The sequence below is a fragment of the Ornithorhynchus anatinus genome, chromosome 5 (assembly GCF_004115215.2).
Source record: "Ornithorhynchus anatinus isolate Pmale09 chromosome 5, mOrnAna1.pri.v4, whole genome shotgun sequence".
In the NCBI taxonomy this organism is placed as follows: Eukaryota; Metazoa; Chordata; class Mammalia; order Monotremata; family Ornithorhynchidae; genus Ornithorhynchus; species Ornithorhynchus anatinus.
Window position 1 is genome coordinate 77804328 of NC_041732.1, and position 27381 is coordinate 77831708.

A 27381-nucleotide genomic window follows, 5' to 3' on the forward strand; every position below is an offset into this window, starting at 1 on the left:
AGTCTTAATCCCCATTTTATGGATGAGGGAACTGAGGCACAGAGAAGTGAAGTGACTTGCTCCAAGTCAGTCAGCTGACAAGTGGCGGAGCCGGAATTAGAACCCGCGACCTCTGACTCCCAAGCCTGGGCTTTTTCCACTAAGCCACGCTGCTACTCAATGTTGGTATTTGTTAAGCGCTTACTATGTGCAGAGCACTGTTCTAAGCACTGGGGTAGATAGAGGGTCATCAGTTTGTCCCATGTGAGGCTCACAGTCTTCACCCCCATTTTACAGATAAGGTAACTGAGGCACAGAGAAGTTAAGTGACTTGCCCACAGTCATACAGCTGACAAGTAGCAGAGCCGGGATTCGAACCCATGACCTGACTCCCAAGCCCGGGCTCTTTCCATTGAGCCACACTGCTTCTCATCAAATGCATCAGCCCAACAGAAGACTACATCGATCCGTTCAGTTCGGCTTCCAAAAAAGATATAAAAGCTCGCTATCAGTAGTGTCGCTTGAGAAAAGTAGATCACTATACCCACTTACCTCAGATATCCAGGATAATTTTTATCTGCTGAATTCAGGGCCGAGATCTACTTTAATCTTTGCTCCGGTGTCCTGTTGCTAAAATAGTGTATCCTCTTGAACCAGCTACGTTTTGGAAAATCATGATTTCAAAAAGCAGGAGTGATGCTTTCTTCGTGGGGTCTTGCCTTATGCTGTCGAGTCGTCTCTGACCCACAGCGGCTCCACGGACACGTCTCTCCCAGAACACCTCCGCCTGCATTCGCTTTGGTAGTGGATCCAAACAGTTTTCTTGGTAAAAACACGGACGTGATTTACCATTGCCTTCTTCCGCGCATTACACTTGAGTTTTCGCCCTTGTCTCTCTCCCATGCCGCTGATGCCCAGCACAGGTGAGTTTTGACTTGTATCAGAACGTCTTCCACTCGCTAGCCACTGTCCAAGCTAGGAATGGAATAGGTAGGCCTCTCAACTCTCCCTCCCATATTCGAGACTGCTCGAGTACTGGAAACTCTCCAGATGCCATCCTGAGAGGGACCGTAGTGTGATAGAAACAGGAATATTACAAAAACCATTTCAAACCCCACCCGCCTACCTGGTTAGAAAATGGTCATTCTCAGGGTATTTCATTTCAGCCATATTACTATTAAAAGTATTATCTGCCATATTCTACAGTGGAAAGTAATTTATCCGTTCTTGTGTGATCTGAAGAGTCGGAGAATAAATTCTGATTCATCGAGAGAGCGCCTGTGGTTCTTTGCTTTTTCATTGCTAGTCCCAGGAGCGGGTTTGAGAAAAATCACCTTGAACTTTTAACTTTTGGTCCGGGGGACATGAAAGATGATATTGGGGTCCAGAGCAGGGCTCCTAAATGGTATGTGAAGTGTCTGCTTCTCTAGGCGTCCAACTCCGCCACCCCTTCCCCCGCCTCGAAAAACCCCACAAACCAAACAAACCCTTTAGTTCAACAAATAATCAGCATCTCTCGACACATCTTTCACATCCTGCACAAGGCTTATAAAGCAACCAAACTGGAGCTTGTATTTAAAAGGTAACTTGAATAGCTGATTATCTCAAGAAGTGGCATTTCGCTACTTCTGGGGATAAACCACAAACTTTTAAATATAAGCTACAGTTGAACCGCTTTTTAAACTTCATGTTTATTCATACTTTTCAAAATATATGTACATAAAAAAGGAAGATTTACAACAGGAAAGATTGCCTTACATGCAACACAAATTCCAATAATCCAGGATGGGATCACACAATGAATATGTATCTAAATTAAGCTAATCTTCTCAGTCCATTTCCTAATTATCTTCAGCCTGCAGAGGGATCCCAGAAGAGACAGTGCATGTGGAATGAATATGAAACAAACAGGTTTAGCTTTTGGCAGCGCTCAAGGTCCTAAAAGTTGTACACTGAATATTTTAAGACAATTTAAAGTTTAGAATGCCACAGGGAAGTTAAATGAGAACCGGAAATGTAAATTTCTCAGGTAGAAATCTAGTAATATTTAATACAGTCTCACAATACCAAAACAAAATACAAACAAAAGGAAGTTAGGCTTCATTTACGCTTTTCTCCATCTTCTAAAAGGAAGCCATATCTATGATGTAAAAGTGCTGTGGAAAAGAGGGCAGGACGGGGGAGGGGAAGGGGGGGGGGGCGGGAAAGAAACCCACAAGATGGATCTGGAATCTAATTTCATTTATTTTAGCAAACTGCATGTTTTCCACTTCTCAACATCTCTACATTAGCAATTGTATAACTCTCCAACAAATTTAGAAAAGGCAGACAAAAAGTGACAACTCAAACTCTTCATCATGAGAAACCGTTTAAACATTTTGTCAAGAAGAATTTTATGTTTTGGGTTTCGGCAGCGGGACGGTGATGTGAGGAATCCCCTAACCCTCGGCAAGCGACCCAGAGGCTCGAGGAGAAGGCAGGCCAACTCCTCTACGCCGTGCCCGAAAACTCTATTTGGAGGCCCTGTGGTGCCCGGCATTTATTAAATAAAGAACGGTGGTGGCCCCGATCCGGGATGGAACAGAAACCACCCTTCGGAGACCAACACCTTCACAATTCAATTGGACTCTGGTAGTTCGATTACTTTCCCCAGTTGAAAATCAAACTCTCTGTACTACACAGCTGGAGAGATACATGATTAGTATAGTAGTTTTACAAATAAAAATCACGGCTTGAACTACTCCAGAGGAGCTCCCAAGGCAGCAGTGATACCGATGGGCTATAGCGATCGATGCGTGGTAAAGTTTTTCTATCGTCTTTGTGCTACCTCCTTCCAAAAATAGAAAAATCTTCTTTGCAAATGTTTAAACCTGAACTGTTAAAACCATCAACAACAAAAAAAACACACCCCCAAAAATGAAACTCAAAATGAACACCCCTCCCCGCACAAAAAAAAAAAAAAGTAAAAGTAAAGGTAGATTACACGAGCTAGAAAAGTCCCAGAATAATTGTAGAAACTAAAATGCCTAATTCAAGGGGAGGGATAGGCACAAAGAACAGCATCCAGAGTGTACAAATGCCCAGGTTGGCTAATCTTCCCTCCCCACACTGTTCAAGAAAAAAGGAAAAAAAAAAGTTATGTTTTAAGCATCAAAACAAATACAAATGCAAATTCTTGACCTTATAAAATAAGAATTTGAATTTCACCACGATAACCCTTTCCATTACATTGTACTACTTCTTCGCTCTCAGAGATTTCCTCATGGTTGACTTGCCCTTGGCGGAAGATTTCACTTCTTTTCTCCCGCTGGCTGCTGGTTTCTTGGAAGAGCCGCCACCAGGCTTTTTGATGGCTGGAGGTGCTGGTTTGGCTTTCTTGGCAGGGGTTTTGGCCTTGGGGGGAGCTTTCTTAGGAGAGGGTCTTGCCTTTCCCCGCTGGGCAGCGGGGCTTTTCGGTTTGGGCTTTGATTCTCTCCGTTTCACAGGCGTGGCCCTCCCTCGGGATTTAGTGGGAGACTTCTTCTGCAACCTGTCAAAGTAGGAAGCGCGGAAGGAAATGAACTCACTGGCACTGCAATGCGCCAGAGAGCAAAGGCCACCCATCATCAAAGAAGTGGTGATGTGGGAAAACGCCTTCCTCGGTCACACGCCTATGTCCGGAATCAGGGAAATGATGAGCCACAATCCAGAATTTCGTGGTTCCCCCACGCTGGGCAGCCCCCACTACACAAATGCTGATGGCAAAAATTCTAATGCCACAGGTCAGTCCTAGACACAGGTCCTAGGGTATCCTCCTAGGCAAATCAGGGTTTTTATTTACAGGGTCAACTACATAAGTCAGGCAAACAGTGCTTGTAAATACTCCCTTTAAGGTTAAATTCGGAGCTGCGATTTCGAATCTGAGAATGCCTCTAAGACTCCGTCCCAGTCTCTGGCACAAAGGGAGGACGGTCTCCTCCAACCCAGGGCACCTCTAGCTTCAGAAGCCGGTATCTATTGCATACCAAGGTGCACATGTCCCAGAGTTCTACATTATATGCCTCGTGGGGAACGGAGACCTTGTCTGAATTTTTTTCCTTCCTCCACACACATAACGCGCTATGTAAGGCATGTGACGATGGGCTCCCCAGAGGGTTCGCCCCGGGCCTTAGCGTTCAGGGCTGATGAGCCACATGGAGGAACTGCCAATAGCGGTGTGAACAGTGCCACCGCCTCGCTCGTCCTGGCAGTCCTGTCGGTTCTGTGGGGCAGGAAGTGCCACAAGCAATCATATTTACTGAGCGCTCACTGTGTGCAGAGCACTGGACTAAGCAATTAGTATAAGCAATCGGGTGGGAAAGAGTGAGGCATCCTATGAGGCAGATAGATCTTGTTAAGTCCGATTTATGGCTGAAGGGCTGCTTAATCAAACGCTTAGTGTAGGATTCTGCGCTCTGTAAGCACTCAATTAATGCCACCGATTGATAGCGCCGATCTAGCACTGCAGTGCCAGGATCCAGTAGGTGACTGCTTTATTAACTGCCTCAGTCTTCCCCGCCCACGTTAGCTGTTTTTCAGGATTCCCGCTGGGCCCGTCCAGTTTGAGGAACACCCCACGTAGCTCTTCAGTCAAAAGCCTTCGGTACTGACGGCACAGACCCTCGCGGGCTGAATCGAGACAGAAACCACCCCCCCCGAGCTGTGCTCTTTCCCCTGGACTGACAGCAGGGCAAATACACTTGACAACTGCTACCTACGATCCAATGTGATTTTCTGCCCGGGGTGGGTTTTCAAATCCTCTAACCTTTTCTTGGGAGGAGGCTCATCTTCTTCAGATTCTTCTTCCTCAGATGAATCTTCTTCCTCCTCTTCTGAATCATCTTCAGATTCATCAGACTCCTCATCTTGATGTTTCTCTGGAAACAGCACTCCCGGGCTATGAAAAGAAATCATATACAGAAACCCCATTCAAAGCAGGTGTATAACTGTAAGCTTAAAAAACAAGTCAAAAATCAGCCGTGAAAAAAGATTTCAAATTACGGTGACCCTTAGATACTCTGTAAACACACACACACACATCCCCCACCCTCCCCCCCGCAACAAACTCTGGCTGGGCCTTATACTCTGATTGATTTGGATAAGCAGGTTTTTCCTCAAAAAAAGCCCCACTCCTTCCCCAATAATAATAAATAAGTGATATGATTTGCCCAAGGTCACACAGCAGACAAGTGGAAAGCCAGGATTAAAAACCAAGTCCTCTGACTCCCAGACTCTTTCCACTACGCCACTGACTTGTAAGTTATGCCATCATTCACAAGGTTTTTGAGAATTAACTTACATTAAAAATAAATTTCCCAAACTGAAAACCAATATATATTCAACTGAAAGGTGTTACACATCATTTAATAGGGAGTCTATTAATTGGTGCCGCCGATTAAAAAAGAGAGGTTAAAAGAAAAAAAAAACTTTAGCACCACAAAAAAAAGAATAAGGAAAACAACTTTCTGATATACTTGCTATAATGGGAAATTGTTGCCAGCTAGGCTCCTTACACAATATTTCTTCTTTCCTCTAAGATAATGTTGGCAACTAACCTTAATCCAGATCACCTAATGATCAACTACATAGTGAACACAGACAGAAAAGCTAGGCTCATTATAAAATATTTTTCCTTTCTTCTAAGAGATAATGTTGGTAACTGACTTTAATACAGATCAACTAACAATCAAATAACAGTAGTAAGAACAAACAAAAAAGCTTCTTACCTGGGGTAATAGGGGAAGCAGAGCTGGAAGGTTCCACTGAATCCCTTTCCGGAGATCTGTTCCAGCCAACCGTTCTTCTCGCACTTTTGCAGAGTTCTCTTCAGTAGGTGCACTGAAGAAAAAAAAGAAAAAGAAAACGCTAATCAAGTATGCAAAGCGACTCAAAACAACAGCTCCGTGGTAGAAACTTCAGCATCTGAGGGATGACTGCCAGAATTAGGAAATCTTGAGTCTGTCTGAGGTTTAAACTAATAATTCTTCCATTACAGCCCAGCCACTGGAGAGCGACTAGTCCTTGCTATTCAAATGGGAAACCTCAAGGCTCCCAGGCTTACTGTGCTGCTTTAGTCACTATTTTGAGGAAGATCCTACATAAACCAAGGATTTAAACAAATTCCCAAAAGATGTTTTTGAGGACTAAAAAGCCCCACTTGTAATAGAATCTGCCCTGCTCCCTCCAAGTAAAGAGCTGTTCCCCAATGGAGACCTCTAGTCTTTTGACCACCTCCAATTTTCTCCAGTCACCATGCCCCATTTGGTCTCCATATCCAACCTACCCTTCTTTTGATGCACAGAAGCACAACCTCAACACCGCCCTCTCCACTGAATTCAACTCCCTCATTGCTCTGCCCTTCCGGCAACCCTGGATCGTCTCCAGAGTCTGCTTCCTCCGCTCTTCTGCATGAGCTGCAGAGCGATGATGGCGGAAATCCAGATACCAGGCTGACCTCTTCCATCTCAAACTTATTATCACCTGCTATATATATATATATATATATATATACACACACACACACATATGTGTATATAGGTACATATTTATTATTTTATTTTATTAATGATGTCTATAAATCTATAATTCCATTTATTTATATTGATGCTATTGATGCCTGTCTATCTGTTTTGTTGTCTGTCTCCCCCTTTCTAGTCTTCGAGCCCCTTGTTAGGTAGGGATGGTTTCTGTTGCCAAACTGTCCTCTCCAAGCACTTAGTATAGTGCTCTGCACAGAGTGAGCGCTCAATAAATACGACTGAATGAATGCTGAAACTCTGCCCTCTGACCGGCTACAAAAATTTCCCCATCCTTATCGACTCCCATACTGATTGCTCACACCAGCTGCTTCAGATATTTAACTCCTCAAACTCCCCGTTTCCCTGCACTCCCCCATTTCTTTTTTTATAGTATTTGCTAAGCATTTACTTTGTGCCGGGCACTGTACTAAGCTCTGGGTAGATAACAAGCCAATCAGATTGGACACAAAACATGAACTTCGAAGGGTTCAAAGCCTTAGTCCCCATTTTATGGATGAGGTAACCAAGGCACAGAAGTTAAGTGATTTATTTGCCCAAGGTCACACAGCAGACAAGTAGCAGACCTAGGATTGGACCCAGGTCCTTCTGACTCCCAGGCCTAAGCTGCTTCTCTAACTTCTTGTCCCTAATGACCTAACCACTTACTTCAGCTATAAAATAAACCATCAAGTGTGACCTCCCTAAAATTTCCCCTGCTTCTCTCCACATCTCCCATCTTTCCCAGCAGAATCGCAAGAGATCTCCCTCCTCCACCTTCGACCCAATCCCTTTCCAACCTTATCAAAACCCTTGATCCCTTTCTTCTGCCCTCCCTAACCACTTTTCAATGGCTCCTCCCCCACTGCGTTCAAGCATTCTCATGTATCGCTACCTAAAAAACTCTTCCCTTGACCTCGCAACTCTCTTCAATTCCTGCCCCATCACCCCCCTACTATTCCTTTCCAAACACACTGAGCAAGTTGTTTACCCTAGCTGCCTTCACCTCCTCTCCTCCAAGTCTCACTCTGATCCTCTGCAATCTGGCTTTTGCCCCTTTCCCCCTCTAAGGTCACTATGACTTCCTCCCTTGCAAAATCCAACAGCCTCTAATCTTCCCAACCTTTCGTCTACTTCCGACTTCGATCCTGCACATCCGTGACTATTAACATTCCCATCTCTGGTGCTACCAGCTCAGTCATCCGCAGTTTAAAAAACACGCAGGCAATTCTGGGGGAGGCGATGTGTGAGCGATGTGCTCGGCAGGCTCGAGAGACCAAAGTGAAAATACCTAGCGCCGTCAAACTGTCAGCATCCCCCAACCCCCAAAAAGAATCACGCTCCATTAGCATTCCACCCTCATCTGGCCCAGCAATGTTTTCTAGGGTAGAAATCCGGCCCACATGTAGATGAGTCTGACATTCCAACTTGCTATCAAAGTTAAACTTTAGTGCACTGAAAGCCCTCATGAGGATTGCGAGGATAATGTTTAATTCTACTTAAAAGAATTCACTTCAGTTTCCTTCCCATTTTCTGAGATAGTTTCTTCTAGTGCCTGGCTCAAAATGATCAGTCACGTCACCTTCTCTGGGGCAGGGTGCTCCTTAGGCAAGTTGTCTTGGCTCAAACCACTCTATCTGTGGGTAAAAATACTTGAAGGGAGTATTTTCCGATTCTCGTATTTTCATTCCTCCCTGGTTTTCGGTGCTGTACATTTGGAAATACTCATGCACAGGAAGCTGGCACTTCAATTCCTAGCCAGTAAGGAGAAGTAATCTCATGCCCACTTAGCCTCGAACAGAAATTAGATCAATATTTTCAGAATGAATTTATTGGCTTTTCAGATGAGCATCCAATCCAATCAGAAATGGACAAAGAGCAACTATCCTTGAGATTATCCTCAAACAGGGAAGAAACACACTTGGCTAACCGTGTAGGACCTATAAATGATGGGAGTCTAAAAACATCTTCACCATGTTCTCTTTCTGTAAAGAGCAAAAAAAAATCACTACGCTTGCCCCTCTCCTCCACAGTCTGGGGGTTCTGCCCACTGAATACTGAGAAAACTGCTTTCTGACGTGATTCCAGGGGCCCTGGGCCATGTTGAAGGAACAGCTCGGAGTCTCACCCTGGAAGTTCGAGTTGGTCCCGGGATGGTTCTCCAAGACGTACTTCTTCAGAGCAGTGGTCGAACAGGTCTTCGGCTCATTCATGGCAGCAATGGCAGATAAGATGGCATCTTCCATCAGACTTCCACCGAGCAGGGGTTTCTCCCCTGATCTCTTCAGCTGTTTTCCAGGGAAGAGAAAAGCATAAAGACAACACTCTCCCAAAGCAGGTCAAGGCAAACTCCTCGGCACCAGGTGGGTCGGAGTTCCTGCATTAGCACAGATATATTTTACATTAAAGGGTCAAGTTAGGGGCTTTCTCTGACAAAATGCTAGGAGTTCAAACTACAGCCAAGAGCCTTTTTAAAGATACTCACAACTCTTCCATTCTTTAATAAAAAAACCATACAAAAACACCCCAAAAGACTATAACCCTAGTTTTTTCCCATTAGTCATAATCTCAAAATAATGACATTGTCAAGCACTATGTCTAACTGGGTCCCCCACAATGCACCTGCAGCATTCCAGAACACCAAAGATTCTGGGAATTACAATTTCTGATGCTTGAGGTAGACGGGAAGAGAAACTACAAAGATGCCCCCTTCCTCCCACCCTCCAAGGCTTCCTCTGGATATTTTAAAGTGGTGTACTTCTCATGACCTCTCTTGGCCCCTAGCTATCTAATGCGTTGGAGCTGACAGAATAGAAGCCATCAGACAACTCTCCCAACTGTACCTTCTCTCTTTCCCTGATCTTTTTCCAGCTCCTAGCTCCTCTGGATCACCCCTCAGCCTGATTCCCACCACGATCTTGACTGCCACAACAGGATCGGGAATATATACATGCGTGACACACGCATATATATATTAATTGGACCCTCCCCACTCTGACCAGAGGTGGGGCTCATTGGAACTCCAGCTCTGGTTTTTCAAATATTTGAGGTGAAGGCATTCCAGCCAATGAGCTTACATATATATATACATATATATATATACACATGTATATATGTGTGTGTACGCATGTGCGAATATGTGGACGTGCAGATACAAGCTTGTATATTTACAATTCATTCCCTCAAAATACATATTTGGCTAACTAAAGAAACTATTTGACCTCAGATGTTCTGGGGAAGCCCTGCCAGTACGATTTATTGAACTTAATAAGCTGATATAAGAGAGGATGGGAAGGACAATGTGATATTTTTGTGGTTCCTGGTGTATCACTTTCTGTACTGCAAACAACAACCCTTACAAACCATGCATCGAGAACTACATATTCTCAAGAGAGAAGTTCGGCAACATTCACATAGTCTTAATCCAGAGTAGCTGCACACAAAAGCTGGAAGGCAAAGGGGAGGCACCAATACAAGCAGGAGAGAAAAAGGAAGAATGTGAGTTGGAGTAGAAATGAATCCTTGGCCTCTGACCTGGAATGTCCCAGAAGCTCCTTTGCCTGTGATTTGTTCTAACTGGCCTTTCTCTACTGCTCTCTGCAGGGCATTCTTCAACAGCTGTGGTCTGGAGAGCAAGAAATACAGGCAATAATCACACCACAAGACAATGAACTGGCGGAAGCAGAAAAGGAGCACAACAGCGTGAGGAATTTCGAAAAAATCATCATTGGTGGAGATCTTTCGTAATGAATGTCGCTTTCCTAATGGCAAATCAGTTAAACCAAGAACGGGAAAGGAACCCCCCCTTCTGGTGTGATTTGAAAAATATAGAACTGACTTTCTGACGGCCTACGTAGGAAAGGCTCACTGACAATAGCAGTCCATTTTCTAGAGCTGTTTCAAGTAAGATTTTACAAGCTTACCTAAGGCATCAGGTGTTTCTATGACTGCTTTAGGGCTACGGTCTAAAAAGAAAAATGTATTTACTATGGCTTTATGGACTCGGTCTGACCAGAAGGAGAAAGGAATTATAGGATGCCATGGTAGAAGGGAGCTTAAACTGATTGTCCTTATCTACAAGGCATCAAGGCCATAAAGCAAAGAAAATGAAGTGTCGGAGGAGACCTGAGAGGGGTAAGATAAGAAGTCCAGACTGGGTATTTAAAATATTAAACCATGACTCAACGGGGAGTGACTGGCAAATCAGTTGATACTCAGTTTTGAAGTTAGAGAGAGAAGTTGGTGAGACTGAAACGGGGGAAAAGAGTGAGAGAGTCAAGAATTTTAATATCTGAGGTCAGGTTTTATTTAGTTACGCCTTCATGGGAGGAACGTTTCGGGGACCCCACTCTCATCCATCAAAATATTAGTTTAATATAAAATAGAACAGCTGACGGAAAGGGATCGCGCTTAATAAAATTCAGTTCAGCGGGATTAATTGCCTCCCATAAGTGTAGCGGACATTGTGGGAAAATTTCAACACCAGCAGTCCCTAAAGTAGTTTGTTTAGTTCGTATACTAACAAACTTTTGGCCCTCCTAAAGCCTCATTCTCTCAAACAGATTTCCCAGTGCTCTGTTACAACCAGAGCAACATTAAAATAATATCTCCACAAGTTAGACGAGTGTACATAGCATAACATGGCATCTTAAATTTCTATGTGGTGCAGTGTGAGTTGGCGACTTCAAGTGTTGTTTGTGTGCTTCTGTTAGTATTAAGTATTAGTATGACGTGTTCCCAAGTGTCCCTCTACATTGTGAACTCATTGTGGGCAAAGAATGTCACTTCATTATTTTACTGTAATAATAAAAATAATAATAATGTTGGTATTTGTGAAGCGCTTACTATGTGCAGAGCACTGTTCTAAGTGCTGGGGTAGATACAGGGTAATCAGGTTGTCCCACGTGAGGCTCACAGTTAATCCCCATTTTACAGATGAGGAAACAGGCAGAGAGAAGTGAAGTGACTTGCCCACAGTCACCCAGCTGACCAGTGGCAGAGCCAGGATTCGATCCCATGACCTCTGACTCCCAAGCCCGGGCTCTTTCCACTGAGCCATGACTGTACCTTCCCAAGTGCTTGGTACAGTGCTCTGCACACAGTGAGTGCTTAACACGACTGGATAAATGAAAGAAGGGACAAATGGGAAATCAAAGGGGGTGGGGGGAGAGGGAGGCTTGGCTCAAATACTTGGGCAAGCTAAACTTAAGACCCCTTTTCCCTAACGCAACTTTCGTTTTCTCTTATGACTAAGCCTACACGTGAGAAATGTTTTGATTCTACACTTTTATTCACCAAAGTACTGCTCTTAAATAAGGATTTGTGCATTAAACTGGTTTACTGTATGCCAAAATGTCATGGAAATGACTGTAATACTTTATAACCCAGTCAAATAGTTACTAGCAATCCTGCTGCGTGTTTTGACATGACACACAAAGGCTGTGCAACTAACTTGGCATTGAAAATATTTGCAAGGAGTTGTGAAAATTCATAGGTACCCTTCGACCAGGTTTGAAAGCAGTCATGCCTGTTACGACTGAATATGGGGGACAACCAAAATGAAGCCATTCTGCCAATTTCAAGCCCTATTTAATGCAGTCAAGTGGAACTAAAAGAGTTTCAGATGGGCCACCCCCAGCACTGACGTGAACTGGCCGTCTTTACGTGACAACATCCCAAATGGTCCTTTGATTGGGATCTAACAGCAAACCTCCCAATGAGACAAGCCAGACGTACACTTTCAGAACCAAATATACAGACAAGCAAAACACACGCCCACTGTCTCACGCAAGTTCACCACAGTCAAGTGACAGGTAAAAGGCTGAGGGGGACAGTTGGCAGGGAATCTCAGCCCCCAGAACCCATTAGGGGATGGGGGGGAATCGGGGGGCACTTCTGCCCTATACGCTGTCTCTCCATCCCTCCACCCTCAGTGAGGCTCTGTGACCATGCGAAGAACCTCTCTGTGGCCCTGCACATGGGCAAGTGTAAGAACGAGGGCAGGAATCTGGACCTTTGTGACCCCCTTTACTCCATTTGCTAATGAAGAAGAAGAACGGCGGTAGTTGTTAAGCGCTTACTATCTGCAAAGCACCATTCTAAGCGCTGGGGGGATACAAGGTGATCAGGTTGCCCCTCGTGTGGCTCACAGTTTTAATCCCCATTTTACAGGCGAGGTAACTGAGGCACAGGGAAGTGAAGTGACTTGCCCAAAGTCATACAGCTGAAAAGCAGCGGCACCGGGATTCGAACCCATGACGTCTGACTCCCAAGCCCGGGCTCTTGCCACTGAGCCACGCTGCTCCTCAATAAAAACGTCCATCTGGCACTCTGAGGATCACTGACCAACTTCCTGAAAATTTTGCCTCTAGATGGAAATCTCTCAGCAATTTACTTACCTGCTTCAGAGTTATCAAAGCACAAGAGGACGAGAACTGGCAGCAGACTCAGTGAGACAGGTTTTAAGAATTTTGTTTCGATGGCCAAAAAATAGAAAGATTTTCACCCATCGTGAAGATCCAGATATAGTATACAAATACATTTTCTGGGACCAGGACCCATCGGAAGGGTTGCTTTCCATGTGTAATTTCAATTTCTAATGCTGTCACTACAAATGTGGATATGAAAACTCAGTGAACTGAAAATTCAAATGCAGATTTTCTTTGCTAGACAGACACATTGCCGGAAGACCCGTGTTTGAAATAAAATTCCTCTGAGTGAACCCTTTTTTCCCAGACATTTTCAATCTCCAATGGGAATGGCAAACAACATCCTACTGTTCCCCAGACCAATTCCTAGAGACGTCAGGATTAGAACTCAGACATGAGGTTTTCAAACTGCTACTTCAGCATCTGAGTCTCTCTTCTTCAAACTAAAAGCTTTGTTATGGTTCGGAGGCTTTGTAACAGCTTGAAGAGCTATGGTTTGTCCGTTCTAATCCCATTCTGGGTTTTCAATTTGTTAAGGAGTATGGAGCACCTGTACTACTGGAAAATCTCCTGAAAATCCTGTCTTTGGGAGTTCTAATACTCCTGCTTCTCACCCTTTTTTCTGGGAATGGCACAGGGACATTTCCTCAAACCCCAACTTTTGGGGAAGGTATACCCTTGAAAAACAGGAGCCATCCAATCTTTATGACACTAGGTAAACATTTTGTAAGATTGTGAAGTTGCAACTGCTGTACTACAAGGGACACCGACAGACTTCACGCATGCTCTTTCCACTAACATAAAGAGTGAGCGTTCCGATGGTCACAGTCATTTTCAAGTAGTTGTTTCTATAGCTGAATTACAGCCATAGTTCTTCCCATTTTATATAAAAAATAAGCTGTATAAAAATCTATTTGATTGAAGTGACAGGTAGATTATTATTATAATAATAATGGTATTTTGTTAAGCGCTTACTATGTGCCAAGCACTGTTCTAAGCGCTGGGGTAGATATGAGGGAATCAGGTTGTCCCACATGGGGCTCATAGTTTTAATCCCCATTTTACAGATGAGGGACCTGAGGCAAAGAGAAGTTAAGTGACTTGCCCAAAGTCACACAGTTGATAACGTGGTGGAGTCAGGATTAGAACCCACGACCTTTGTCTCCCAAGCACGTACTCTTGCCATTAAACCATAATGCTTCCATGAATCGTTAAGCTCTTGATTACAACTTTTAAAGCACTGAATATTTGGGAAAGAAAGCATCTTAGGTATGGAGGTTGGAAACATCAGGAGAGTTATTCTAATATACAGATGCAGAAGAAACAAAGCATTGCTGCATAGGATTTAAGAGAAATCAGAAAGAAAGATGGGGACAGGGAGATTATTTGGGGGAACACACAAACAAAAAAAACAACCCATCAGTAGGAAGGCAGAGAGGAATGAAAACCCGATAAGGTTATTACAGAGCAAAGGGCACTTCCACCTGAACATTTCAGGCTCCTTGACACCCTCTCCCGCCCTGCCCCTCAGAAGTGACACAGAGTTCAAAAGCTGAAGATCGACTGTTCATACCTGAGATCCACCTTGAGTTTAGGATAATACTGAGACACATATTTTCTGATGAGGCTGTAGGAAGCTTCTTTAGGCTCACAGAGGCGAGTGAAGGCCAGGGGGAGAATATCTTCTAATTTTACCTGTTGCTCTGGAGGAGCTGTGGAGGTACTTTTCTAAAATACAATGCACCAAAATTAATAAAACACAAACTGGAACTTGCCTTGGTCGCACAAAACTTCTTATGAAAAGCACGAATTCAAAAACGTCTTGCACCCAAAAGTTGTACAAAGGAGGTTAAATTTTTACAGATTGTATCTTGGCAACCACTCAAATCTTTTGTGATCCCTCGCTGAAGCAGAAATAAGTCTAGGTCAAGAAAAGATTGGAGAAAGGATCGAGGGAAAGCGTACCCCCTGTGTTTCTGCCTTCCTGACTTCCATGGAGGAAAATCAGACTCAGTGGGGCTTGAGAATATTGCATCTTCATTCATTCATTCAATAGTATTTATTGAGCGCTTACTATGTGCAGAGCACTGTACTAAGCGCTTGGGATAAACAAGTCGGCAACAGATAGAGACAGTCCCTGCCGTTTGACGGGCTTACAGTCTAATCGGGGGAGACGGACAGACAAGAACAATGGCACTAAACAGCGTCAAGGGGAAGAACATCTCGTAAAAACAATGGCAACTAAATAGAATCAAGGCGATGTACAATTCATTAACAAAATAAATAGGGTAACGAAAATATATACAGTTGAGCGGACGGGTACAGTGCTGTGGGGATGGGAAGGGAGAGGTGGAGGAGCAGAGGGAAAAGGGGAAAATGAGGCTTTAGCTGCGGAGAGGTAAAGGGGGGATGGCAAAAGGAGTAGAGGGGGAAGAGGAGCTCAGTCTGGGAAGGCCTCTTGGAGGAGGTGATTTTGAGATATACTTCAATGAGATATACTCAGATTAAATATATTTGGGATATGCAGAGAAGCCATAGACCAATTGAGGCTTAATTTAATGGTTTTCCACAATACTGTTTTCCTTTGCCAGAGGCAGGAATTAGGTTCCTGAAATTATTAGTGGTTTGTAAGACCAAAGGCCTACAGAATAAAGGGGAACACTGGGAACAGGAATAAGCTTTGCTTCTCCACCACTTTTTCAGCAGTTCACTGTAAACCCAGGTGCAGCAGGTTTGAAATTAGAGGCAGTTGTCCGACTGTGGGTGCTCAAAATTACACTCTCAAAACTATGGTTGGCAAGTGAAATCTATACATGTTTTGCATTTGAACAGAGAATGAAGTATATTTTTAGCAACGAAAGGACAAGCAAGCCCATGTGGGATGGGGACTCTGTCTAATATTATTGTACTGCATCTACTCCAGCGCTTAGCCCATAATAAGGGTTTAACAAAAACCAGTTCTTGTTATTAAACGGAAACTTCCCATAAGAGATACATTCCTGCATGCTGGTACAAGTGCAAGTTAACGGGAATGATAAAAGATTCATTTATTCATTTGTTTTCACTGAGCACTTACTGTGTGCAGAGCACGGTACTAAGTGCTTTGAAAGTACAATTCAGGCAACAAATACAGACAATCTCTGCCCAACAACGGGCTCACAAGTCTCGAAGATATTTGTTTCCATTTTATTTGTGACTTTTAAGGAGTCCTAAGGATTATTGAGTTTGAGGAGTCAAAGTGGGGAAAGCTGGAAGGAAAACCATAATTGGGAGAAGTAGAAAAATAATAATAATCATGGTATTTGTTAAGCACTTCCTATGTGCCAGGAACTGTACTAAGCGCTGGGGTAGATATGAGGTTATCAGGTTGGACACAGTCCCCGTCCCACACAGGGCTCACAGAATTAATCCTCATTGCATAAATGAGTAAATGAGGCACAGAGAAGTTAAGTAACTCACCCAAGGTAATGCAGCAGACAAGTGGCAAAACTGGGATTAGAACCCATATCCTTCTGGCTCCCAGGACCATGTTCTATCCACTAGGCCACGTATTTATACCATCCCTAATGTGTGTTGTGTTATAAAAGAGATTTTCCCCAAAGCACTAAGTCAAATCATCACCCAACTTACCTTTCTGTCTCTAGATTTCTGAATGGTTTTTCCTGCATTAGGGACAACCACAAAACTCCCAGAAGCTCCTTTGCCTTTCACCTGAAGGAGAGAAATTGGTTTCAGTTGTGAAGACAAATACCTTCATTTTAAAACAGCCATAAAAAAGTCATCTACAGCTTCGTAGTAGACTGTGCTGTCGCCTAAGACCTTGAGTGGAAAGAACCCCTGCTGAATGAATTAGGGCATTGCATTAATTACTGGTAATGGTAGTCCCTTTGGAATAATACTCCAGCACCATTAGGAGACACCGAAAGGTTCTGAACTAGCAGTGAGCAATTCAAGAGCACCTTCTGAGATGGAGTTGATGCTCACCCACCTCCACATCAATTAATCGATCCACTGGGATTTATTGGGTGCTTACTGTGTGCAGAGAATCATAGTAAGTGCTCGGGAGAGTACGATATAATGATTCAACAGACACATTCCCTGCCCACACCAAGCTGATGGTCTAAAGGAGGAGACAGACATTAATAAAAATAAATTACAGATAAATACATAAAAGTGTTGTGGGACTGTTGGGGGATGAATAAAGGGAGGAAGTGAGGGTAATGCAGAAGGGAGTGAATGAAAAGGAAAAGAGGGCTTAGTCAGGGAAGGCCTCTTGGAGGAGATGTGCCATCAAAAAGGTTCTGATGGGGCAAGAGTAGCTCTGTCAGAGACAGAAATGATGATGATGACGATAATGATGGCATTGGTTAAATGCTTACTATGCGTCAAGCACTGTTCTAACCATTGGGGTAGACACAAACTAATCAGGTTGGACAAAGTCCATGTCCCACATAGGGCTCACAGTTTAATCCCCATTTTACAGATTAAGGCCCAGAGAAGTCAAGTGACTTGCCCAAGGTTACAGAGCAGACAATGAGATTATAACGCAGGTCCTCCTGACTCCCAAACCTGTGCTCTATCCACTAGGCTATGCATGAAGAGGGAGGGCGTTCCAGGCCAGAGGGAGGATGTTGGTGAGAGGTCGGCTGCAACATAGACAAGATCGAGGTACAGTGAGAAGGTTGGCATTAGAGAAGTGAAGTGTGCGGGTTGGGTTGTGGTAGGAGAGTAGTGAGGTGAGATAGGAGGGGGTAAGGTGACTGAGTGCTTTAGAGCCGATGGTAAGGAGTTTCTGTTTGATGCAGAAGTGGATGGGTGACCACCGGAGGTTCTTGAGGAGTTGGGAAATATGGATTGAACGATTTTGTAGAAAAATGATCCAGGCAGCAGAGTGAAGCATATATGGAAATGGAGAGAGAAGGCAGGGAGGTCAGCGAGGAGGCTAATACAATAATGAACTAAGCGCCTGGTTTAACGTGCTAAGAAAGGAAAGACTGGATTTTAGCTATGCTGTGAAGATTGGACAGGATTTATTGATAAATTGAATATAAACGCCTTACTATGGGCTCTATAGCAGTCATCTTACCCACCCCCCAACCCTTCCTGCCCTGATTTTTACTACAACCCAACCCAAACATTTAGCTCCTCTAATGCCAACCAACTCACTGTACCTCAGTCTCGCCTATCTCACCGCCAACCTCTCACCCCGTCCCGCCTCTGGCCTGCAACTCTCTCTCTCTTCATATCCAACAGATAATATGATGATATGTCAGATATTTCCCACCTTCAAAGCCTTATTGAAGGCATCCCTCCTCCAGGAGGCCTTCCCTAAGCCCTCATTTCCCACTCCCTTCTGGGTCAACCTTGCAGTTGGATTTGCACTCATTCATTCAATAGTATTTATTGAGCATTTACTATGAGCAGAGCATTGTACTAAGCACTTGGAATGTACAACTGATTCCTTATTCACCCCTCCCTCAGCTCCACAGCACTTATGTACATATATGTAATTTATTCATTCAGTGTATTTATTGAGCGCTTACTGAGCACCATACTAAGCGTTTGGGAGGGGACAATATGACAATAAGACACAATTCCTGCCCAAAAAGATCTTAGAGAACTAGAGAGGCACAAGACTGTCAGACTGAAGAAAACCTCACTTTGGGTGGATGGGGGGCTTCACAGAAACTCCGACCCCTTCCGTGGCCCTTCCCCCCAGCTGCGGGCCTCAATGTTGGGTTCATCTCAGGCTGCCCATCACGAACCATGGGTTTATTTATATTTAATGTCTGTCTTCCCCTCTACTCTGAAAGCTCATTGTGGGCAGGTAACGTGTCTTCCACCTCTGTTACATTATACTCTCCCAAGTGCTTAGTACAGTGCTCTGCACACAGTAAGCGTTCAATTAATAGGACCGAATGAAAGTAAGTGTTCAAAAAATACGACCGATTGATCGAGATAGCCTAGGGCTACCCGGAGGTCAGCAGTGGAGGCTGGCCATCTATTTGGGTTGCAGGACACCATGGGCCCCAACCTCAACCCCTGTCCACATAGACTATAACCTCCTCGTTGGCAGGGATCGCTCCTACCAACTCTGTTGTATTATACTTTCCCTAGTGCTTTGGATGGCACTCTGCACAATGTAAGTGCTCAATAAATACCATCGATTGATTGGACTCCACTGCAATTCCCCGGATAAGTTTTGCTCTCAGTCTCCCTTTTTCTGCCTCCTGCTAAATGCCTGTGACATCACGCACATGAATGCCCTGCCTGACAAGTGCAGTTGAGGTATAATTATGAATGAGTGTAAACCAGCAGCCAATCACCAAACAATGTCCTATTTCTAGGGTGGATGGTCTCAAGGGGGAGTATCGCCTGACTTTAATAAACAATATCAGAGACGTACAGCTCTCAGTGGGCAAAAATGCACTCAGTTTGACATTCTGTTTTCCAACGGATTCTAACCAAACATTCGTTACCTGTCTAATGACTCCTCTCTCCAGCTCTCTTTTCAGTGCTTGCTTAAGGAGATACCCCCTTCTCTCCAGCTCCAGGGAAGGGTACTTGTGGATGATATACTTTCGGATAGCAACCACAGATGCTCCAGTCTTCTGAAAGCAAGCCTAGAAGACAACAGGTAGATTCACCAAACATGTCATTTTAAACCAGCTCTACGTATATGCGCTAAGTTGGGCATTCCCTGAACGGTAATGCACAAGTGCACTGTGGACTGTAAGCTCCTTGTGGGCAGGGGATGCTTCTACCTACTCTACAGAATTGTACTCTCCCAGACACCATTTTAATCTTATAAAACTAATGTAGAAGGGTTCTCTGCTACAAAATCTTGGTTTGCAATCTGGAACAAAATGATTGGAGTTTTCCGTCAGTCAATCGTTTTTATTGAGCGCTTACTGCGTGCACAGCACAGTACTAAGCACTTGGGAGAGTACAATATAACAATTAACAGACACATTCCCTGCCCACAATGAGCTTAAAATCTAGAGAGGAAGACAGACATGAATATAAATAAATAAATGATGGATATGTACCTAAGTGTTGTGGGGCTTGGAGAGGGGATGAATATACGGATCAAGTCAGGGTGACAGAAAGGAGTGAGAGAAGAGGAAAGGAGGGCTTAGTCAGGGAAGGCCTCTTGGAGGAGATATGCCTTCAATAAGGCTTTGAAGTGCGGGAGTATTATCTGTCGAACACAAGAAGGGACGGCGTCCCAGGGCAGAGGCAGGATGTGGGCAAGAAGTCGGCAGATAGATAGATGAGATTGAGGTACAGTGAGAAGGTCAGCACTACAGAAGAGAAGTGTGCGGGCTGGTTGTAATAGGAGAGGAGCGAGGTGAAGTAAGAGAGGACAAGGTGATTAAGTGTTTTAAAGCCAATGGTGAGGAGTTTCTGTTTCACGTGGAGGTGGATGGGCAACCCCTGGAGTTGCTTAAAGAGTGGGAAAACATGGACTGAATGTTTTTGTAGAAAAACAATCCAGGCAGGAGAGTGGAGTATGGAGTCGGGAGAGACAGGAGGCAGGAAGGTCAGCAAGGAGGCTGATAGAGTAATCAAGGTGGGATAGGATGAGTGATTGGATTAACATAATAGCAGTTTGGATGGAGAGGAAAGGTCAGATTTTTGCGATGTTGTGAAGGTCGAGTCGACAGGACATAGTAGATAGATTGAATATGAGGGTTGAATGAGAGAGAGGAGTCAAGAATAACACCGAGGTAATGGGCTTGTGATGGGAAAGTCAGAGGGAGGACAGAGTTTGGGTGGGAAGGTAAGAAGTTCAGTTTTAGACAAGTTAAGTTTGAGGTGATGGGAGGATACTCAAGTAGAGATGTCTTGAAGGCGGGAGGGAATGTGAGACTGCAGAGAGGAAGAGAGATCAGGGCTGGAGATGTAGATTTGGATATCATCCACACAGGTGGGAGTTGAACTGAAGTACTTTTCAAATAAGTAGAAAGATAAATTTCCACTTACCTTAATGGCCTCTGTCAGGATCGCATCCATCTTGGGGCGGGAGGAGGAAGCCATCTGTGTTTGCTTCTGGGCCCTGGCTAGCTGACTGGCTGACAGGGTAGCCCAGGAAGGTATTGTTTTTTTCACTTTCTTCTCCTTTTCTTTAGTCTGATCTTTCTCACTTCAAGAGAAAAAAGTAACTTTGAAACAACAGAAATTCAGGGGTGAAGTATTGAGTGTAGAAGAGAAAAGGGATGCAGAAGAAAAAGGGAAAGGATGAAATCAGTATCCTAACATAACTTGCACAAAAAGCAGATGATACTGCTGGCTGGGAAGTTTACCTAAAAATGTAAATATTGCTAAAAAAAACCTGACGGGACACTGACAATCCCTACCAAAATAAGCATCTTTGTTGCGTTGGCATGGAAAAGCTCACTCGTCAGGGTATAATGCTGGATCCGGTTTGGTTTAGGTGAGGCAGACGGTCACCCTTTCTAGTCATTTTTCTTATCTGGGATGAGTAGCCCACTCTTAACTATCGGGCTCCTCAGATATTCTGGTGTTGATGCTTCTTCAGGCATCAGCTGACCAATCCTCAGAAGAGATTGCACAAAAAGCAGATGATCCTGCTGGCTGGGAAGTTTACCTAAAAATGTAAATATTGCTAAAAAAAACCTGACGGGACACTGACAATCCCTACCAAAATAAGCATCTTTGTTGTGTTGGTATGGAAAAGCTCATTCGTCAGGGTATAATGCTGGATCCGGTTTGGTTTAGGTGAGGCAGACGGTCACCCTTTCTAGTCATTTTTCTTATCTGGGATGAGTAGCCCACTCTTAACTATCGGGCTCCTCAGATATTCTGGTGTTGATGCTTCTTCAGGCATCAGCTGACCAATCCTCAGAAGAGATTGCCCAGAACTTTTTATTACAAGGAAAATGTGGGTTTCCCATTCCAGGGGTGTAACGTTTTGGGCTGAACGAGCTACCCTGTCTCTTTGGCTGGTCGCCGCCCCCATGCCCACTGAGAAACAGGTGGTTGGGATGAGGGTGAAATCTGAAGCCTAGGAACAGAACATCTCCTTCCATCTTCTTCAGCAGCGCTTTCATCTGGTTTGTACCGCTGTTGGGGCACTCACCATCCACTTCTATCATTGGGGTGGTCTTTAGTGACCTATTTAAAGGAAGTCATTCAAGCTAGTATGGGCTCAGAACTAAAAATAGGTCAGGGTTTAAAATACATTCACTTGTTTTGGGCCCAATAATTTGAATAGGCAGATGATGCTATAAACAATAAAATCAATCATAAAACGTTAAGGGGTTTATGTGAAACTTTAGACTGTTGGGGCTACATTTTTTTACATCAAGCACAATTGTTGAAGGTTGCCCTAGAGCCTTATGCAATATTTAAATTAAAAAAAAAAAAACCCAACAAAACAAAAAAACCCAACAAAACAAAAAACCCTAAAACTTTTAACTTGCGATAGTTAAGTTGCTTTCGAAGCAGGAATACAAAAAAGCCTACCAAATAAAATCAAAGCCAAGGCTACCTTCGCCTTAGTATTTTTCTTTGTCTTCCAGATTCAACTAGCTCTCAAATATCTGCAAAAACGCAAGTTAGAACACACACACACACACACACACACACGTAAAAAAAAAAATAATAAAAAAACTGAATTTTATTATTGGGTCTCAATTTCCTTTCTTCATCAAAACTTTCCCTAAAGATGCAAGCAATAAATACTTGTATTCCACTGCTTTTCCTTTCTCCCCATTTTGTGCGTTTGCCATGTCTTTATGTTGTCTTAATATTTTGTTTCATCACCCTTCATAGGTACCTCGCAAATCCGTGCTCCCCCTGTATATTTTTTGGTTGCAATCACAGTTCTTTTGTAGACAAGTGTCTGGATTACTTACCCATCCCATTATCAGTACAGTGACACCTCTGACCATAAAGTAAGATAAGCAACAATTTTCAGTGCAGAACCTTAACTAGAACTCTGGATGCTGGTACGGTGATTACTCATTCCATCTTTTGGCCACAGAGACAAGATCAATAGAACAAACTTAACCATATCGACAAATACCTAGTTTGGAACAAAAGGGCATCCACAGACAATGGAATTCTGTGGAAATAGCTTCAGATGCAAAACAAAACTACAAATAACTATGTAATGCTCTCTCAACTGTTGACATGTTTACAGTCGCTTCTTTAGGAAGGAGCGGCTTAAATACTGTACCCTCCAACACATACGTTTGTAGTAAAACTTTAAAAGAATCCTATCCTCACTCCTTTTGCCAAGGATCTGGCTCTTCTGCTATAAGTGTTAAAAGAGAAGGAGGGGCTTACTCCTTTTTGGTTTCTTCAGAGGACTTGTTTTCTCCCTTCTCTTCACTCGCAGGTTCCTTTGGCTGTTCGGTCTCGCTAGATGTTGCGGGTGGGGTTTCATTCTCTTGTTCTTCTCCAGTGGAAGCAGATTCTTCAGAGCTTATGTCCGGATCTACAAGTGGACAGAGAGAAATGCTTAGTGTGGGTATTTTGGAGCTTGAGGCAAAAAAACCCCCAAAAACCCAGAAAATTGATTGAAAAGAAAAAAAAGGCAACCTTTACTAAAAGAACTCTAAATTCTGCTGGAACGTTAAGTATTCGAAATAGCCTCAGAAGTCTTTCACCCTGTGTATTTGTAACTGCCGGTTTACTTTGTGGCTCGGCCACTCTATACTGTTCAGTCTGATCAAGAATGGGACCAGGAACTGCAGGGAGAGGACGGGCCCCCGTCTCCAAATGTTAAAGTAAAAGAGAATATGCAGAATCGTCCCATTTGAGAAACAACATTAAAACTAAGAAAGGTGATTCGACTGGAGAGGACAAGGACAACGGGTAAGGAAAAGAGAAGCAAAGCTATGAGGATGATCTTTAGTTGTAGAGTAATTACAGGGAGCTCAGGCAAGGACATGGGCAGGGAAATAACTAGGCCACACATTCCCTCTTTCCCCATTCGGGCTATATCTCGGGTGAGTTGCTACACGGCAAGTGTGAAACTCCAGTTAATGGCCCCAGTGGAGCTTCGAAGAGATGAAAGGTTTCTAGACAGGAAAATTACACTTAAAAGAGGTCTGTGCCTTTAAGAATTCCGGGCAATTTCATGTCAAAGAGCAAGTGGGGCGATTAGATGGGTTTCCCTCAGAAAGAAAGAGAGATAAGCATACCCATTCTGCCCTTCAGGATACCAAGGTACCCTTCAATTTCCACATTCCCTGAGTGTCAAAGGGAGAAAATTACCAGGAGATCAAGGTACAGTGACTAAAGTCTGAGCCTACACTCGGCACTGTTATTATCCTAGGAACAATAATCAATTCTCTTACCTTTGATTCTTTTATCTACTGACCTATCAGACCGATATAATACCCTCATTTCACCTTAGGCCCACTTACCCAGAGGTAAAACTTACTGAATGTTACTTTAGTTGGCTTCTAATGCCTGGAGGCTTGCGAGGAAGATTCCTCCCCAGGGCCTGCTCCGATCCATGAACATATTATGCTCAAATGAGAGGCGATTCATGATATTGATTATTTCAAGGCAAGCCATACGATGGCAGAAACCTCACTGCCAACACCCCTTCACTTTACCTGGCTTCTTCTCCTCACTTTCAGTGCGTTTGCTTTTGGGAGGAGTTTCCCGGGTGGACGAATTCACAGCCCGACGAATCGGCATGGTGTTGTCTTCAACCTTCTAAGAGAAATGAAGAGATAGGGATAATCAAATAACGATAACCAAAAGCCTGGGCGGATTTCTTAAGGGGCCTAAGCTTGGGTGTTAGCAGATGTTGGAACAGTGGAGAAATCTTCCAGTCGACTTCAGGATCCAATGCTCTTAAGAGGGACTTGTTTAACACCCCAAGCTTACTTTTCTGAAGCAAAATTGGACTTCTAATAAAGTACATCTCAACCTTTTTTTTTTTTAAATTTTAGTTGGTGTTTCAAGTGGCAATCAAGAGAATCATACTTCTTTGGGAGCACACTTGGAAGGGTTGGAGGATCGCTCTTGGATCTTTACAGGAAGGGGTAGGGAATCTGGAAAGGAGAACTTTGCAACTAGAACTGGTTTGGTCAGACTCTCGATGCAGTTTCCTCAAGCCGGGGGAGGGGAGAATGTACCAAGCAGTCCCAAGCAGGTCTGGAAGTCAAGGACTGATCCAAGGGCGAGCTTCAAGAACGGGTCGGCCCCTACCTCACCTAACTTGTCCGCGTGGATCAGCTGAGCACCCACTAAGAGTGGGAGCGCCTTACGATGGACGAGTTCGGCTTCAGATGGATCAGTCATCATTTAAATAAATTTCTAGGCCCAAGTGCAGGTTACACTCTGGAGCCCCCGCTTTTAACCACAAGGATTTTTCCTAATGGTTTCACAGTGCAGTGAGGAGTCACCTGAAGTACAGAAAAGACCCGGTGTGAAGGTTAACAAAAAACAAAACTACTGTCTAAATTTATTTATTTAAGAGCCCCAAGGGAAAAAAAAAATAGAGAGATACACACACACCTATTTGGAACCATAGATGACTTGGTCATCAGCAAGTTATTCATCAAAAAGACGGTAAAACAGCTATAAAAATTTAAACTCTATGGAAAAGCAGCGACTAAGACAAACGCAGAAGCCACGGCAAGCAGGCTTTTCAGGGTAGAGCTTTCTACATGAAGAGCAAAGACGAGAATAGAAAGCTCAGAAGAAAGCAAAATCTTCCCCACCAGGTAACCCTTCCAAAAACGAACTTTTTAATGTGATTGAGGGACAACTCACTAAAAGAGGGGAGTCTATTTAAAAGCAGTCAAAGCGGTTTTGATAACTGTGGTATTTGTTGAGCGCTCATTACGTGCCAGGGACTCTACCTAAGCGCTGGGGTGTATACAAGCGAATGAGGTTGGACACAGTTCCTGTCCACCATGGGGCTCACAGTCTTAATCTCCACTTTACAGATAACGGAACCGAACACCCGGGGAAGTTAAGGGACTTGGACAAGGTCACAGCGTAGATGAGTGGCTGAGCCGGGATGAGAACCCAGATCCTTCCGACTTCCAGGCCCGTGCTCTCCGCACTCGGCTACACGGCTTCTCTTTTAATTATCCAATACTCCACTTCCATCAAGGTCCTCCATATTCTTATTAGTGAAGCAGTTTTCTTTTCTGTTAAGGGAAAACCTACAAGGTAGCCTGAAAATCACCCTGTTGAAGACTGTTGCGCACAAGACTCTGTGGACCCAAGGAAAAAAATCTTGATCTCCTACCTGGGAGAACAATACTACTAAATTAACAAAAAATAAAAACCAGCAACAAAAAAACCCCAAAATCTCATCTTTTGACCGTTCAAAACCGAAAGTGATGCTAAAGTACATAATTTGGTATTTGATAAAGGCTGACTGAAGATGATTAGACTGTAAGCCCATCATTGGGCAGGGATTGTCTCTATCTGTTGCCGAATTGTACATTCCAAGCTCTTAGTACAGTGCTCTGCACAGAGTAAGCGCTCAATAAATACTATTGAATGAATTGAATGAACTGCAAGTTGCAGATCAGATCTAACTGAGAAACAGTGAAGTTGGATTTATTCATGATAGAATAAAACAAGGGACGGGACAAGATTTTCTAGCAAAATTCCACCGACTCCCTCCCTGCAGCAGGATGTTTTAAAAATTCAACGGTGAAGACTTTCACTAATAGGAAGCACTAAGATAGTATTATCAGTGATTAGGCACAGAATTGAACTTCAGGACTTCTACATTCAGCTATCTCCATCTCACTGTCTCTTTAGGGTCTTGGGTTAAATGCCTTACTCTGAGACACAAGGAGATTCCTCCAATCTATTCAACTCTAGAATAGAGATTACATTTTACACCCTAGTTCATCTATATATCTAAATTATTCTTTTATTATTTGTGGGTTAATATTTACCTTTACAGTGCTTTTTACTTAGTAACTTTTATTATTCCTTATCAATGGCATTTATCGAGTACTTACCATGTGCAGAGCACTGTACTAAGCACTTGGGCGAGTACAACAGCAATGGTAGACATGTTCCTTGCCCACAATGAGCTTACAGTCTAGAGGAGGATGCAGCCATAATTTATTTCTATTACCGTCTATGCACCTAAGTGCTGTGGGGCTGAAGTTGGGTCCTAATAATAATCTTCTCCCCTCAAGGGCCTGGATTTCTCACTGATCTCAAAATTACAGTAGCCAGAGTTGAGTAGGACTTCTGAAATTCAGCCCTGCATCCAACTCCAGTCTGTATGCTGGATGCACTCTATTTCCCAACACAACGTTTGGAGGCAAAAGCACTGATCTTTGCTTGATTTCTGAATCCCTGGAGCTGATCGCCACCTGTTTCCATGGCGTATAGCCCATCTATAACAGAAAATCTATGGGGGAGGAATTTTAAGGAAAGAGAACTCAGTTTCTGTAAGTTAAAGTTTTCGCCGAGTC

General features: G+C 43.7%; 1 protein-coding gene and 1 non-coding gene across 4 annotated transcripts in view; both read right to left on the bottom strand.

Moving 5' to 3' along the window:
• Window positions 1-912: 912 nt before the first annotated feature.
• LOC114812745 lies at window positions 913-1047 on the bottom strand. Its single transcript, XR_003760395.1, has one exon. It is a non-coding gene; the product is annotated as a small nucleolar RNA SNORA7 (small nucleolar RNA).
• A 464-nt stretch (window positions 1048-1511) lies between these two features.
• HP1BP3 (heterochromatin protein 1 binding protein 3) overlaps window positions 1512-27381 on the bottom strand; it is a 37868-nt gene continuing 11998 nt past the window's right edge. Inside the window, exons 2-13 of one of the 3 annotated variants that reach the window (XM_029064901.2) lie at window positions 25136-25332; window positions 24535-24637; window positions 23255-23405; window positions 20927-21086; window positions 19420-19563; window positions 16571-16651; window positions 14514-14668; window positions 10047-10137; window positions 8641-8800; window positions 5724-5835; window positions 4763-4894; window positions 1512-3508 (exon numbers count right to left, since the gene is read on the bottom strand). In XM_029064901.2, coding sequence (XP_028920734.1) covers window positions 3214-3508; window positions 4763-4894; window positions 5724-5835; window positions 8641-8800; window positions 10047-10137; window positions 14514-14668; window positions 16571-16651; window positions 19420-19563; window positions 20927-21086; window positions 23255-23405; window positions 24535-24637; window positions 25136-25231 — 1680 coding nt within the window. In that variant the 5' untranslated portion in view covers window positions 25232-25332 and the 3' untranslated portion in view covers window positions 1512-3213. Of the gene's footprint in view, window positions 3509-4762; window positions 4895-5723; window positions 5836-8640; window positions 8801-10046; window positions 10138-14513; window positions 14669-16570; window positions 16652-19419; window positions 19564-20926; window positions 21087-23254; window positions 23406-24534; window positions 24638-25135; window positions 25333-27381 lie in introns of those variants that run through there. The other 2 variants (XM_029064903.2, XM_029064902.2) reach the window with 2 other exon arrangements.